General features: G+C 44.2%; 1 protein-coding gene across 3 annotated transcripts in view; it reads left to right on the forward strand.

Annotated features, from left to right (window-relative positions):
- Positions 1-14,983, forward strand: part of LAMB1 (laminin subunit beta 1) — a 359,541-nt gene that overhangs the window by 83,499 nt on the left and 261,059 nt on the right. For all 3 annotated transcript variants that reach the window (XM_085654111.1, XM_085654112.1, XM_085654110.1), the window contains exons 4-6: positions 4,921-4,994; positions 8,420-8,608; positions 11,484-11,547. In XM_085654111.1, coding sequence (XP_085510237.1) covers positions 4,921-4,994; positions 8,420-8,608; positions 11,484-11,547 — 327 coding nt within the window. The remainder of the gene's footprint in view (positions 1-4,920; positions 4,995-8,419; positions 8,609-11,483; positions 11,548-14,983) is intronic.

Consider the following 14,983-nt stretch of genomic DNA (forward strand, 5'->3'; position numbering starts at 1 on the left):
GCGAGGCGTAGGTCTCAGCAACAGAGGAATGGAAAAGAAGGATCTGCACTCGCTGCACAACAGCTGACGAAGAGAGTCCCAGGCAGCTCGCTCGGCAAGGTGTATTTGACCGGTGGAGGGGCGGGAAGAGGACCAGCTGCGGCCGATCAGCGCCGCGCTGCCTGCTGGTCCTCGCAGTCCCGCCTCACGTCCTCTGATGAGATGCTGGCTCGACTTAGCCGCGTTGGTGCCTCCAGGCACTATGGTGTTGGTCCAGCTACACAAGACTGCAAATTGACCTGGCCTGCGAGCGGCCCCCGCGGAGCGGGGGCCGCGAGGCGTAGGTCTCAGCAACAGAGGAATGGAAAAGAAGGATCTGCACTCGCTGCACAACAGCTGACGAAGAGAGTCCCAGGCAGCTCGCTCGGCAAGGTGTATTTGACCGGTGGAGGGGCGGGAAGAGGACCAGCTGCGGCCGATCAGCGCCGCGCTGCCTGCTGGTCCTCGCAGTCCCGCCTCACGTCCTCTGATGAGATGCTGGCTCGACTTAGCCGCGTTGGTGCCTCCAGGCACTATGGTGTTGGTCCAGCTACACAAGACTGCAAATTGACCTGGCCTGCGAGCGGCACCCGCGGAGCGGGGGCCGCGAGGCGTAGGTCTCAGCAACAGAGGAATGGAAAAGAAGGATCTGCACTCGCTGCACAACAGCTGACGAAGAGAGAAGAAAATGGAAGTCATCTTTCATGGTCATGGGACGACTGAGTGCTTTAGATCTTAAATAAGTGGCATAGGGCAATAGCTATTCTTTCTTTATTTCTTATTCTGGCACGTTCTGACCTCGACATGCAGGGGGACTAAAAGTCATCACAACTTGCATTCATTTATTTTTTCAATATCTTTGTTGACACGACCGGAATCTTAGCAATTGCAGTGTAAATGCAGCGGCTCCCTCAGGCCGATTCGAATCTCCTTTAAACGCCTTGTACATCACCTCCATTGCTGGTGCGACACCGGAGGGCAGGGGTGGGAAGGGGGAGGTGGGGAGAGGGCTCCAAGGGTCCCTCGCGAAGGCAAGCGTCCCATGTCTAAAAGGCAAGTATCATTCACGAATCCCGCAGACATCTTGCATTTATGAAGTTATTACAAGTGTCTAGTGATGCCCGCGTGCATTCCCTTTGTCTAATCCATGGCTGTGCCAGTGCTGCCACCACGTTTCTTGGCTTCACTATTCCCCCAGCCTCTCCCAAGGAGGGAAGTGAACTCTGTCATGAGATTGCCACGCTCTCTAAACTGCGCCAGCCTAAAGTCGCCAACGCAGGCCGCCTCCGACTGCCTACTTCACTATTCTCACACACCTATTAGTCTGAGCAGGCAACGGATAAGAGGCGGTCAGGGGGCATACTTCCGGGGGAGCCCATCCCCCATACATTCGACCCCGCGGGATGGGCTCCTGGGAAAAGGCTCTGAGAGGTGGACTGCATGCCCCCGTCTCTTAGAATTTGGACCCGAGGGATGGGATCCCCAGGACCTATTAAGACTTTGGGAGCTGTGCCATGTGGCCCCTTTCTCAGAGGCGTAGCTAGAGCTTGTGGCGCCTGGGGCTATCCCTCAGATTGCCACCCCTGGGGAGGGGGGGGGTGTTGCTGGGGAAAAAGGACGGCGAGCACTTGAAAGAGGTCCGATAGACACGTAGTATCGCCGCTAATAGTTACCTCGATCATGCAAGTTGCATGCACATACATGACACGGTCCAAGGCTACACAATTGAATACACCTGTGACTGGCAGTGACTGGCAGTACAAAAGAGAACACACAGACTGCATAATCTATCTGGGGACTCAGAAAAACCGCATGTGACATCCATCAGAGAGCTGCGTGAATAATTACGTGGTAATCCCCTCAGCACAATGCAAACATGCACATACATGTAATGTAATGTAAATAGGCATTTATTAAGCACGAACTGTCACTCCGCAAGGAGCATCCTGGCGATAAGGAATAGAGGATAGGGGAGGGTACAATGGGAATTCCGCCTGTGATCTGTTTAGATTAACGCAGAGCAGTAGACATTGGGGATATTGTATATCCATGTTTTCAGTGCCTTCCTAAAAAGGGATTCCGATTCCTGTAGTCTTAAGTTGATTGGAAGAGCGTTCCAGGCTTTGGACCCCAGGACTGCAACAGTTTTACCTCCCTTTGTGGTTCGTCTAAAAGTAGGCGGTCTCAGGAGGTTGGCTGTGGATGACCTAAGGATCCTGGTGGTGGTATATGGGGAGAATCGTGCTGAGAGGTGCTTAGGTCCTGCTTTACGCATGGCTCTATGAATAATTAAAAGAATCTTAAAGAGGATTCTTTTATGGATTGGAAGCCAATGCAAAGTTTTAAGCGCCGCAGATGCTCTGCGTGGAAGTCTCAGAACAAGGCGCGCTGCAGCGTTTTGGACCACTTGTAGTCTTTTTATTGAGGTTTTATTTGCCCCTGCAAAGAGGCTATTGCATTAATCTAAGCGCGAAAGGATTTTGGCCACTGCTACTGAATTCTTTGCTGGAAATGGGATCAAATCAAAAGATTTCTTTATTGATATTATTAGGCGAAAGCAGGTCCCTGCTGTGGCTAACGCGTGAGGGAGAAAGGACAGCGTGGAATCGAACTGTACCCCTAGGTTTTTAGCTACTTTGACCAAATCTGGAGGAGGGGTAGTTCCTTCTGGCCACCACCTATCCAGAAGGAAGGTAACATTTCTCCCAATAGGCAGAACATGACACTGTTCAGGGATCCATCATCTACAGCTGACATTAAATGACCATTCATCATGGTCCCCCCCCCCCCCATTAAAGCAGTGCACTTTGTGATCTGCATGGTACATGTTCTTTGCAGCAGGCACATTAACCCTCTGTGCTACGTTTCCAGGAGTCAACCCTTCCACTAGACAAAACTCCGATCTCTCTCTAGGAAGAACATTAATCACCGAAGTTATCATGACATTTTTATTGTTTCTGAAAATTGCTGGAGGCCAGGAAGGAGGCAGCAAGTTTATTTTTTTTTTAAACCATAATATACTTGCAAACACTACGCACCCACCCGAAATAGGTACCCAGTGCGGTCACACCGTTCGCATCGCCCTCACCTGCTCAAGGTTCATGTGACCTCAGTGACAGAGTCACAGCGACTGGATCACTTGCTCTAGGGTGTGCTGCTTCCTAGGCCTACCTGCAAGACTGGAGATGAACTTCAGTATGGATTGTGGTGGACAGGCCTTCAAGGTTAACCCACAATTGACACCACTAGAGTACACCTGCTTGTGCTAAGACATCAAGCCTTCTAAGGTCTAGTGGGGCCTTCTAAGGTCTAGCATGGGAATGTGCTCCCTCAGAAGAGTGGTCTGGTGGACTGGTCATGAAGGCTGAACCCGGTTCCCCAGTTCCAAATTCAACAGCTCTGGCCATAGTGCCACATCCTCTCCCCCACTGAACACCATACTTCCCCACTGAGAGAAACTCGCACTGCCTTCAGCTATAACCTAACTGTGCCCGCTATAAACACTTGGATGTGGCTCAATTCAAATTATGCACTTGAAGAGTAATATGCTGCCTAAAAAAAAGTAAAAGCAACCACTCCTAGGGAATGCAAGATTAAGCAAAGCATGTGAAATGTAAGCAGAAACAACATGGTTACCTTAACGATCTCTCACTCACTATTCAGAAATCAGCGAGTGGTTTTATCTGAAAAGTTAAGGACATGACTAGAGGGCCCTGAAGGGAACCGTTTCAATGTCCATTGCTTATATCCTTACAAAACGTAAGCAGTATGGTTTAAAAAGACCACATCCATAAACACAGAGCCATGGTACGCATTTTGTTTTCCAATCCACCCATCAACCAGGTATTGCAGTACATCCAGGAATGGTACACTTTCCCACCTGGGAACAACAATGCTGTTCAACGAAAGACGAGAAAACAAAAGTAGCGCTTCACTGGCAAACTCTGTAAAGTGATGCTGATGTATTTGGATGTAAATAAAACCAATCTGGCCACTTTGCAACCACTCTGTCTTATTTTATTTAGTTATGTATTTATTTTTCATATTTAAAACCACGTATTTCTCTCCATCCCGCTGCACTTTGGAATAGAAAAATGTCAGAAAAAGGGCATTTCCCGCAAGAGTGTTTTTCTTTTTTGGATCCATTTCACAGGGAAGCAACTAAATGAAAGAAGGAAAGAGAAGTTGCGAACCCTTTCTTCAAGTCACGGTTTTCAGTAAGTGAGGAGCAAGACAGAAAGAGGGGGAATAATAGGAAGAGAGGGGGGTACAGCTGCCAGCACAAAAAGAAGAGGACATTGCCCGAGTCCTATTCCTTCACTGCCCGTCCAAGAAAAGCAAGCCGAGCCTTATCTGAAGGCCTTTGTCCTCCCCCCAAAATAGTGCCGCCTGGGGCGGACCGCCCCACCCTTGCTACGCCTCTCTTTAATAATAGAAATCACCGCTGGGGGCATGTGATCCCCAGAAGGCTCTGGGAGGTCTAGCGGTGCTGCCCTCACCCTAGAATTCGACCCTGAGGAATGGGCTCCGGGGGCCTAATAAGGTCCTGGGAGGTGGATTTATGCCCCCCTCCCCTTGGAGGTCAGCCACAGGGGTTGAGGTCCCCAGGGCCTATTAAGACTTAGGGAGGGGTGCAATGTGGCCCCCTTTCCTTAATAATCTAAATCACCCCCGGCAGGGATGCCTCCCTGGGGTCTAATATGGCTTGTGGGAGGAGGCCGCGCTGATGTTTGGTTGTTGTCTTTGTAAATTGTATTTAGTTATTAAGGCTTTCTCGGTTGTAAATTCTCTCTAGTGCTATTGTGCACTTGGTGCTTGTGTTTGCCTGGTTGATTGTTACTTTACAGCTCTCTTCCTGTTGTTGACGCTTACATTATACATTCCTTCTGTGCCTTTTTGTAGGTTTGGAAAATGTAACAATCCAGCTGGATCTGGAAGCAGAGTTCCACTTCACCCATCTGATTATGACTTTCAAGGTAAGGAATCCATATCCTCCCCTGTAAGAGACCAGTATAGAAAGCGTGTAATTGCATTTCTTTTGGCATGCAATGGACGAGTCCGCAGGGTATTGTTCTCAAATGTGAACGCTTGTGAAGGAAGCTCTAAGTGGGGTGTAATTTAAACCGGTGTGGTATGCACGACAGTGCAGGGATTGTTTTAAACATTTTTATTTGACGATTGTGCATAGTGAAGTTCGAAATAATAAGTAAAACAACAAAATAAAATGTTTAGGTAGGGAGAGCTGCAGACTCTTGATTTCTGAAAGTTGGACATGAAACACTTTTGTTCATGATGCACATTTGCTATAACAAGCCTTCTTTTGTAGTGAGCTTGACATCGGTAACCAGGATCTTGGCAATGGAGTTCTGCAGGCAGGAGGAACATCTGTGTACAATGTGCCTTTGTTTCCCTTCCAAGAAGATGTCTAAGCATGCTGGTGTGCGTTTAGCTTTTAATAAGTTTTATGAACCTTAAATCAATTAGTACGTAAAGTGAGTAATCATCTGTGGTATTGAGCCGCACCCCCAATTGTTCAGCAGGATCCACCAAAGCATGAACCAGATGGCCAGATACTTGCAGGATCTCTGGTTCTCCGGTATCATTGCATGCTGCATAGTGGCCCAACAATTGTAAAGCATACATGCTCCTTAAGAGAGAAATCTCAAAACTCTGTTCCCTTCATGTTTGACATCTTGCATCATTCGAGGCGTTCACCACACCCAACACAAATGACACATCAACCCTCTCATTCTCGCACTTCTAGGCATGTTTTTTTAAAATTTATTTTTTTACATTTCCCCATCATAGTTTGCACTGTTTTATGGCAGCCTACCCCCCCCCCCCCCCCCCCCCAAATATTTTCGGATTTCAATACGGTGTTTTTGTTCACTAAGAGATTTTCCCCCTTATTTTTGTGAAAGTTAAATTGTTTTCATTTACGCCTAGTGAGCATACTTTATTTGAGGTTTTGTAGAAGAGAAGTTTGCACCATCTTCTCTGGTTTGAGTCTCAGTACTTGTGCCCCCCCTTCTTCCATTGCTGATTGACTTGAAGCTATGTGATCAATATAAGCCTTTCATATTCAAGATCAGGCGTCTCCAACTAGTAGAGCTGGAGCTTTTGGAAGCTCTTTTTTGGTTGAAAAAATATATGTATCCCGAAATTGACCAGAATGTATTCGAGATGAAAATGTGTGTATTTTTGAAACTCGTAAGCTGATGTTTTAGAGAAACTGATTTCCAAAATATATTTAAAACTGATGTTAGAGTGAGAAATCATGCACTATTACTATTATTATTACCTTGGTGTCAGTGACATTTCAGCTTGGCTGTTATGTATTAACCCAGGTAGATGCATTCCACATTGACAACGCCTTATTGTTTTATATTACTGGGCAACCCTGCCTGATGCACTGAAGTGATCACAGCTGGTAATCTTGTATGGGGTTGCCATTTATGTAATCTTGTCTGATGGGTTCACTGCTACAACACACTAATAGTAGTGTGGGATGATTTTCATTGAACATGAGCGGCTCCAATTACAGAAAATGCTGAGACACTTGTTGAAGTCCCTCATGGTAAGTCTCATGCAGGTTAAATGAGGATGTAGGTTAAGCGAAGTCCTCCCAGAGAAGGGGGACATAGACATGCTTCTTTCAGTGCTCCCACTTCCTAGCCTGACCATTATTTCTCTTCTAACGGGAAGCCAATCCTCTGTACCCCTTAGACCGCGTCTAATAGCAGATCATCTAACACATGCCCCTTGCCTGGACCTACTTCCTAAACTACAGATGCTTGATGTATTTCCCTTGTGATGGAAGATCATTGAGCACCACTTCAATTGGCTGTTTTATCCCGGTCCTCCCTGCCTTCAGCCCACCGACCGTGGTGGCATCCATTGCCTTGAAGCCATCCCACTGTAAGCCAGCCATTTTCTTGAATGCTAGAACTAGCTCTATGCAGAGGGGATCACCACATATCCCCTTGATGCAAGGGCATATGCAGAGGGGATCACCACATATCCCCTTGATGCAAGGGCATACACCTATGCACTATTCTAGCCTAGAACGACTGTATTCATGCAGGTCCATTCAATTTTGGGATCTATAATTTAGGCTTCTCATAGAAGGGAGAATGATTTATCTTTTTCTTTGGAAAGTGTTTTTCAGCGCCAAAGCTTTCTTCACGTGCCTTCATATTGATCCTGGAAAGCTTGTAAGGGCATCCTATCAATCTAAAGAGTGCTTAGTTAAGTACCGACCGAGAAGTTGCCAGTCCAAAGTCTACCTTACATTTTATATCTTCAGTCTTGCAGCTATGCAGGAGAGTGGCGAGTGTCTGCTTGAGGGTCAGAAAAGTATTGAGCTAAAGCTGCCTAATTTGTTACTGGTTTCCCGGGTCCCTTTACCGGGGACAAATGATGCTCCTACTTCAAGTACCTACCATTGCAAAAAAGGACACAAATCTGTGGCTTATGATGGGTATTAGGGTGGTTTGGATACACGCTGAGTAGGGTTCAGAGCAGAAACCCTGTGGCAGTTAAAGCTTCTACCATTTGAATGAACATAAGTGTTAGAAGTTAACTCCCTAGCAGTGGTGGCTTCACTTATCTTTATAGGATGTAGTTATGCTTTCCTACATGTTGACAGCTTGTTAATTAGAGACTTTATTCAGGTGTTTGCTTCTTACGTGACAGATCTCTTCATCTGTTTTTTCATCAGCTAAAGCAATCCCTCAAATCATTCCTTTAGCTTCCGATTATGTGAGGTTTGTCTTGACATGCAAATGGATTGCCTAAATTCTTTGTAAGGCCAGCAAAATAATGATCAATGCAATTGACAAACACTCCTAACCAATGAGATTTCCTCTTGGTAGCATTTCCTTACATTGTTTTTACCAGCCTGTATTACAGAAAGGAACCAGCCATATGCAAATTAGTCTGTCCTGTTACAAAAAGATGGGCTAGATCAGACTACTTAGATCAACTTACTACTTTGCACTGGGCTCGCTTTACGCTTCCTACACTGGTTTGAACCAAGATTATCCTTCTCCCAAAGCTTGTCATCCTTCTATGATGCTTACAAACTGTATCAGTTTTCCTCTGGTCCAGAGTCATTGTGACCTTGCTGAGGTTGGAGGCCTCACTTTCTATTTGATGATGTGGAAGACTTTAGGAAATTGTCATTAAAACCTAATCAAATTCCTTTAAAATGCACACTTATTTGCATAGCAAGATGTGCATAACTGAAGAGGAATGGCTAAAGTTGCAGCATCTATATACTGTTGATAAAAAACAACGATTGGAAAGAAGTGCTGATTGTTCTGGAAATAGAATTGTATTACAGGGGTAATGGGCAGAAATAAATATGCAGTTATTCAACTTTTCTGTTTCTTTTCTTCAGACTTTTCGTCCATCTGCAATGATAATTGAAAGATCATCTGATTTTGGGAAAAAATGGCAGGTGTATCGATACTTTGCATACGACTGTGAGACATCATTCCCAGGGATTTCACCTGGCCCAATGAAAAAAGTTGATGACGTCATCTGCGATACCCGATATTCGGACATCGAGCCTTCCACCGAAGGAGAGGTTTGTAAATTGTTCAGTTATATATTATTGGCCTCCTTGTTTTAAATTTTTTTTAATGGCGGTGTTGGGTAAATGACCCTTCATGCTATACATTCCGCCCCAAATTGAGTCAATGTAAAAAAAAGACTTTAAAAATAGAGGTGAGCAGCATTTGATTAAAAAATAAATAAAATGTACTCATGTTTTTAAGAAACATCCTAAAACAAATATCAAGAAGTACTTGCACACAGATGCATGTTTACATCAAGCTCTTCTAAGAAAAGTTTGTTCAAGACCATAATCCAACCTTCTGTAAGCAGTGCCTAATCGGAGTCTGGGGTCGTCTAGGTAGGGGTAGGGGGGTGGTCACGGCACTCATTTTTAGGTCTCGTTGAGTCAGCGCGCATGCGCTGCTCGGAGAGACTTTAGTAAGGGCTTAAGTCTCGCTGAGTCAGTGCGCATGCGCTGCTCGGAGAGACTTTAGTAAGGACTTTAAAAAATGCTACCGCCGGCTGCAGCTTGCAGTGCATGTGCACGGGCTTCAGCAGATGCACCATATGGTGTGATTACTGCTGCGCGCGCATAGCTCGCGCACATGCACTGCAAGCTGTGGCCGGTGGTTACATTATTAGCTTGCTAATCGCGGCACCGATGCTTTACTTTTAACATTAAAAGTAAAGCGCCGGTGCTGCGATTATAGCAAAAGTAAAGAAATAGAAACAAATATCTATTTCTTTACTTTTGCTGTAATCGCGGCACCCGCGCTTTACTTTTAATGTTAAAAGTAAAGGACTGGTGCCGTGATTAGAAAGTAAACAAGCATTGGCATAGCCAATAGGTCTCGCCTTTGGGACCTTATAAGTGTTTAGCCATGCAATAGTTGCATAACTAAATACTTATAAGGTCCCAAAAGCGAGACCTATTGGCTATGCCAATGCTCGTTGGAGACTGGCACTTATTTTTCCTCTTCAAATCTTTATGGGAGAGCAAGGCAGAGAAAACCAAACGGGGGAAAGAGAGAGGGAGAGAAAGAGAAACCGCCCCACAGGGAGAAAGCAGGAACCTGAAAGAGTGGGAGAAAGGGTTAGGCAGTACCTACTGCTGGATTAAAAAGGCATGAGGTGGGTTCAAGGCCACGAAGCCTTTGTATTAGGCACAATAATAGCTTCGGACTGAGGCGTCCGAGAGCTCTGGATACTGACCCTCATCCTACAAAATAAACACTTCTGTAAAGTGAAAGGGGGGGGGGCATTTCTCACAATGGACTTAATAGTTCACCTGGTGCTCCACGTTTGCATGGTATTTCGGAATTTTCTGACTAACATGCATCTGATTTGCATTTGATCACATCCTAAATTCCAAAATAGATCCCTGAAAGTCCCTCTCCATAAGGGTTGGAGGGAGATTTGCATATGGACACTCTATACATGTAGAATACTGAGAGGAAGAATTAACAGCTCAGTGTCCTAGTTCAATTAGCCACTTTACATTTGCCCAGTCTTCAGTGTTCTTGTATATTATCTGGTCATTGCTCAGAAATTACACATTCACTCCTACGTGGCATGTACATGATGCCTGTTTGACTCCCCCAAAATATTTACAATACCTTTAGCAATATCAGCAAATAACTATTCAAGGAAAGAATGCAGATGTATAACTTGTGTCAGATACTGTGTGTGAATGCTTAGTAAATTTAGTAATTTAAAGTAAGTGTTTATGAGCTTTCTGGTAACGTTTATAGGGACTTATGATTCACTGTAGCATTACATGAAGGAACTTTGGGGTTTTGGTGTAAGAGTGTGGCTTTGTAAACGGTATTGCATGCATGTGGTCTGACTCTAACAGACCTATTTAGATTCACTTTGGTAATCCAGAGGAAATCTGCAGAGGTGGTGTGGAACTGTGTATGGATTTAGGATTTTTTATGCTCAATTGGGAAATAACTTGCAGACATGACATATTCACAAGCTTCTTCACGTTTATGGGTGCAGAGTTACTCCTGCTTTTTGCTGACGTAGGTAGTGCAGAGTTTCTGTGAGGGGGTAACAGATGCGATAATACGGCACTTCAGTAAATCTTCAAAAAGGGCAGAAATGTGGAATACTTCACGCGTGCCATGCAAGCAGTTAACCATAGAAGACCAGATTGCAAGGAGCGGGAGACTGTTGCTCAATTTTAGGAGAATGTCACTCACTATTTTCTCTAAGAGCATTCATTCTATGCTCTTTAGATCTTGAATGTCCATGTATAGATTCTTGTTATTACTTATGTCCTTGAACCTGGCCCTGCTTCTGAGTCCGATGGAGTGACATTAAGCATTGGAATTGCATTCCTCCTGATTCTATGTAAATGTTTTTCCACACCTGGTTTTTCCGGCAGAGGGAGACTAGACGGAGTGTATCTGACAGTAATTCTGATCCGAAAAACCGCATGATGCGTTGGATGTAGTAGCAGACAAGCCTCCTTTCTTCTTTTTGTTCCGACAGCATACATTGCTCCAACGTACCAGAAAGAATTTACCTCATCCCTCCCTTGAACCCTCTATCATCTTCCACTCCACCCAGATGTCCCCCACATACATTTACCACTTGCTCAGAGCAGGTAATAAATGAATACATGAATCCCCACAGAAGTGGGAATCAAATGTGGTTTTACAAGTGGAAAGATTACGCCCACCCCCGGTAATTCCACATTCCATGAGAATTTGACCGTAGCGGAGCAGATTCACGGCATGTAAATTTTAAATTTGCACACAAATGTATCTTTCTCCCATTACAGCACGACTCCTAATCGGTGCCCTGGAGTGCAGGCCAGATCTAAGATTTATTTTTCCTGCTTGATACTGGGAACCTATAGGACACCAACTTGACCAACTTAATTTTGCTTATTTCCCTAGATTATTTACCGTGTATTGGATCCAGTATTCAGAATTGAAGACCCATACAGTCCTAGAATTCAGAGTAAGTCAAATGATTGTCAATGACTGCATTTCTAGTTTGCCATTTTTCACAAATATTTTTAATGGATTTAGGAAATTAACATAATCATATTGTCCATTTTAAATTTAATGATTCAATTGCATTCTAGAATTATGTAGGAAAGAGACTATACACTTCGTTTACCTCAATAACCAATAATAGCTTTTTGGTTGCAGGAGCCTTCAGGAAACACTATAAAATGTTCAATAATACTTTTCAAATGGCTCTGAAGTGCTTCATTATAATTATTGCCTGTTTGTGCAGCATGATTTGTATATAAAAGTTGTTTGTAATTTAGCTGAAGCAACATTTGAAAGTAAAAAAGAATTCTTTTTTTTTTTTTGTAAATTGGGAGAAGAGGCAATTTTCACAGATTGGCTACAGCAGAATAAAAAATGCTCACGGTTGCATTCTGGGCCATATCTAGTTGTATACAGTAGACCGCTACGAGAGCTACTTGAAAAAAAGCAAGCAGCTCCCTAAAGAATACATGAGTTAGTCCTGCTAACCGTGTGGTAACCAATTTGCTTTGTAGATTGTTGGACATGGTTGCTCAAAAAAACCTGCCCTTCTCAACCAATCTATTGCTATATTCATTAAGATTCCTTATTTATGCCATGTTTCCTTTGATTTTGTTGGTTTTTGGATAACTAATATTTTTAGTTTCTTGGGATATTTGACCAGCTGAATGCATTATAAACTCCAAGTGAACATTCCTAAACAGGTAAAACATTTTTACTGGTTAATAGGCATATTTGATGGAATTTCACATCGTTTGTAGAGTGGACACAAATGGAGCAGGGCATTTAGGTGCCAAAACTCTAAATGTGAGCCTGCAGACAACGTATTTTTGCCACCACTCCGATTCAAAGTGAACCATGCGACATGAGCATAAAAAACATAATTTAGCATGACAGCCTAGGTTTCAATGTCCAAAGAAAAGAGAAACGCGTTTCGTCTTTGGGAATGCCAAATCGTCAGCCTTTGATACCCTTGACAATTCAGTCCTTTTCACCAGACGTAGTTTTGTTTTGCTTCCACCATTTAAATCTAAGCTTGTATTTGTGGTGTGCTACAGGGCTCAGTTTTGCCACCTCTATTATTTAATATCTTCAGGCTCCTTTTTGCACATCTGCACAAGTCAATAAGGGCTAGACCTTATTTGTATGCGGTTAACATCAATGAGTTTTTAGGTTTTCCTAGAGAACTCCAAATGCTAAGTCTTTGGCTCTGTCTTCCTTGGATTCGCTGGTGGATATAAACAAATTTAATCAAAGCTGAATTCATCTGAAACTGGGTTATTAATTTTTCCCTGCATAAGCCTAGTATATAGAATGTTAGCTTGTCCAGATGCTATGGAACCATGCTCTACCTTTTCCCATGAGGTATATAATCTGGACATTATGATTGACTCTAATTTATCTCTTGAAACGCAGGTAGCCAAAGTAGCAAGGATAAAAAAAAATTCTACTGAAAATTGGCATGTTCTTCCATTTGTCACTAATACATTTCATGTCCAAATTATTGATGACCTAGTTAAATTATGTTTGGACTTCTGCTATTCCATTTAATTATCTGCCTTGGACACATTTTTGAACCAATTTCAGTTGATCCAAAATACTGCTGTTAAATTTATTTGCAATGTCCCAAGACCTTCTCACATCTCACTTGTTTTAAAACTGTTACACACTGCCTTTTTGAAGTAGGGGGATTTTCAGGTTAATGGCCATAATACATAGTGCTGTTTAAGTCTTTCCTGGCTTCCATATCTTCTCACTTTTGCGGACAAGTCTGTGATTTGTGGTCCACTTCACTATACTTCTAGATGTGCCATGAGCAAAATCTTTGTTTTTTGCGTATCGTACTTTTTCTTTCACTACAGCTCAAATATGGGAGTCTTTGCCACCATCACTCTATCACAAACCTTCCCTTAACCGTTTCAGGAAGTTGTTGAAAATTCATCTGTTTAAAAAACCTCTAAATAAAAAATATCGAGTGCCATGATACTTCGGTTTGTGTGCCTTCTGTGGAATTGGGGGGCTTGTCAGAAGACCACCCAAAGGTGCAGGGTCACCCTTCGTCCACTGGTTCTGAATACAAATGGAGACCAACACTGGAGCACGGAGAGAAAAGATATTTATTGCAGTCTCATGAGAGAGAGAGAGCATCCGCAACAGACACCCATAGCTGTCTGAGGAGGTAATCTGCTGAGTACTTTGGTTCCGCATCTTAAATACCCTTCATCCCCACCCTGTGCGTGTAAGGAGAACAAACAAAAACCCATAATTTGCACAACAAGCAGTGGTCAATCTGATAAGTCAGCAGATGGTAGCTGTTGGGCCCCTGCAGTGTGTAGTGTGCAGGGTGAAGATAAGCATGTGGGAAACTCCCTGTCCGACTGGTTGAGCATGAGTTGGTCAGTTTGTGGCAGGCCGGGGCACGAACAGGGCATGGGTGTCCGTGCAGGAATGAGGCAAATCAAGAGTGAAGCCCCAGAGCGTTCGTGATACGGACCTACTTTTCCACAGTCCCTCCTTTTGCCATAAGCGAAAACATTTTTAGTCAATTACAATGTTCATCAATAGCTGTGTCTCGCGTTCAGTCATTATTTTATCGTTCTCGACATGTGCATTTACGGGGACTGGCTTGATAGCCTTTGCGCAGAGGCCGCAGAGTGGGGGACCACATTGAAGGCAAAGACAGCAAAAGAAGATCAATGCAAGAGGTATTAGGATAATCATTAGTACCTTCCATCCCCATGTCAGTAGAAGTTGCCATATCCAGGAACTAAGGGACCATGCGCCGGTGTCTTGATAGAGATCAGAGACGATTTGATGAAGCATGGAAATAGCCGCGTAGACAGATGAGAAATGATCTGGGACGCACACGCGACAGCTGGTGCTGATGATGTGGCATGCTCCTCCGCAGTCAGCTAGGATGACATCAAGGACCATGCGGTTTTGTAGAGTGACGAGGCGTACCGCTTGGAGCTCCGCAGTGGTGTTGGCGAAAATACCAGCTGTGATGTTGACCGTGACTTCCATGACTCTGGTGAGGTGGCGAATGGCTCCGCTGTTTGCCATCGGTCCCCAGAAGGGAAAGAAGCCTTTCATGGCATCCAGGAATTGTTGAGAGGTGGTGTCTGTCTGGTCGACCACATCTTTGCTGCGGCGAGCTCGATGATGAAGAGGAGAAGCAATATGGACAGGGGGAAGGAGGAAAGCTATACAACATGTGCTTCCCCAGTTTCTGTGAAGCCAGGTGTATGCCTTTGTCCCACACACAAAATAGGTGCTTGGGGAGGCAACAAGGGACGGTGGAGATGTTGTGTTCAGTGTTGTTGTTATGGCACAAGAGCTGGTCCCAACGTACTCAGTACCTAAGCCTCTGATGCATACAAGTCCAGGAATGTGAACAG

Source organism: Triturus cristatus, chromosome 4_1 (genome assembly GCF_964204655.1).
Source record: "Triturus cristatus chromosome 4_1, aTriCri1.1, whole genome shotgun sequence".
Taxonomy (NCBI): domain Eukaryota; kingdom Metazoa; phylum Chordata; class Amphibia; order Caudata; family Salamandridae; genus Triturus; species Triturus cristatus.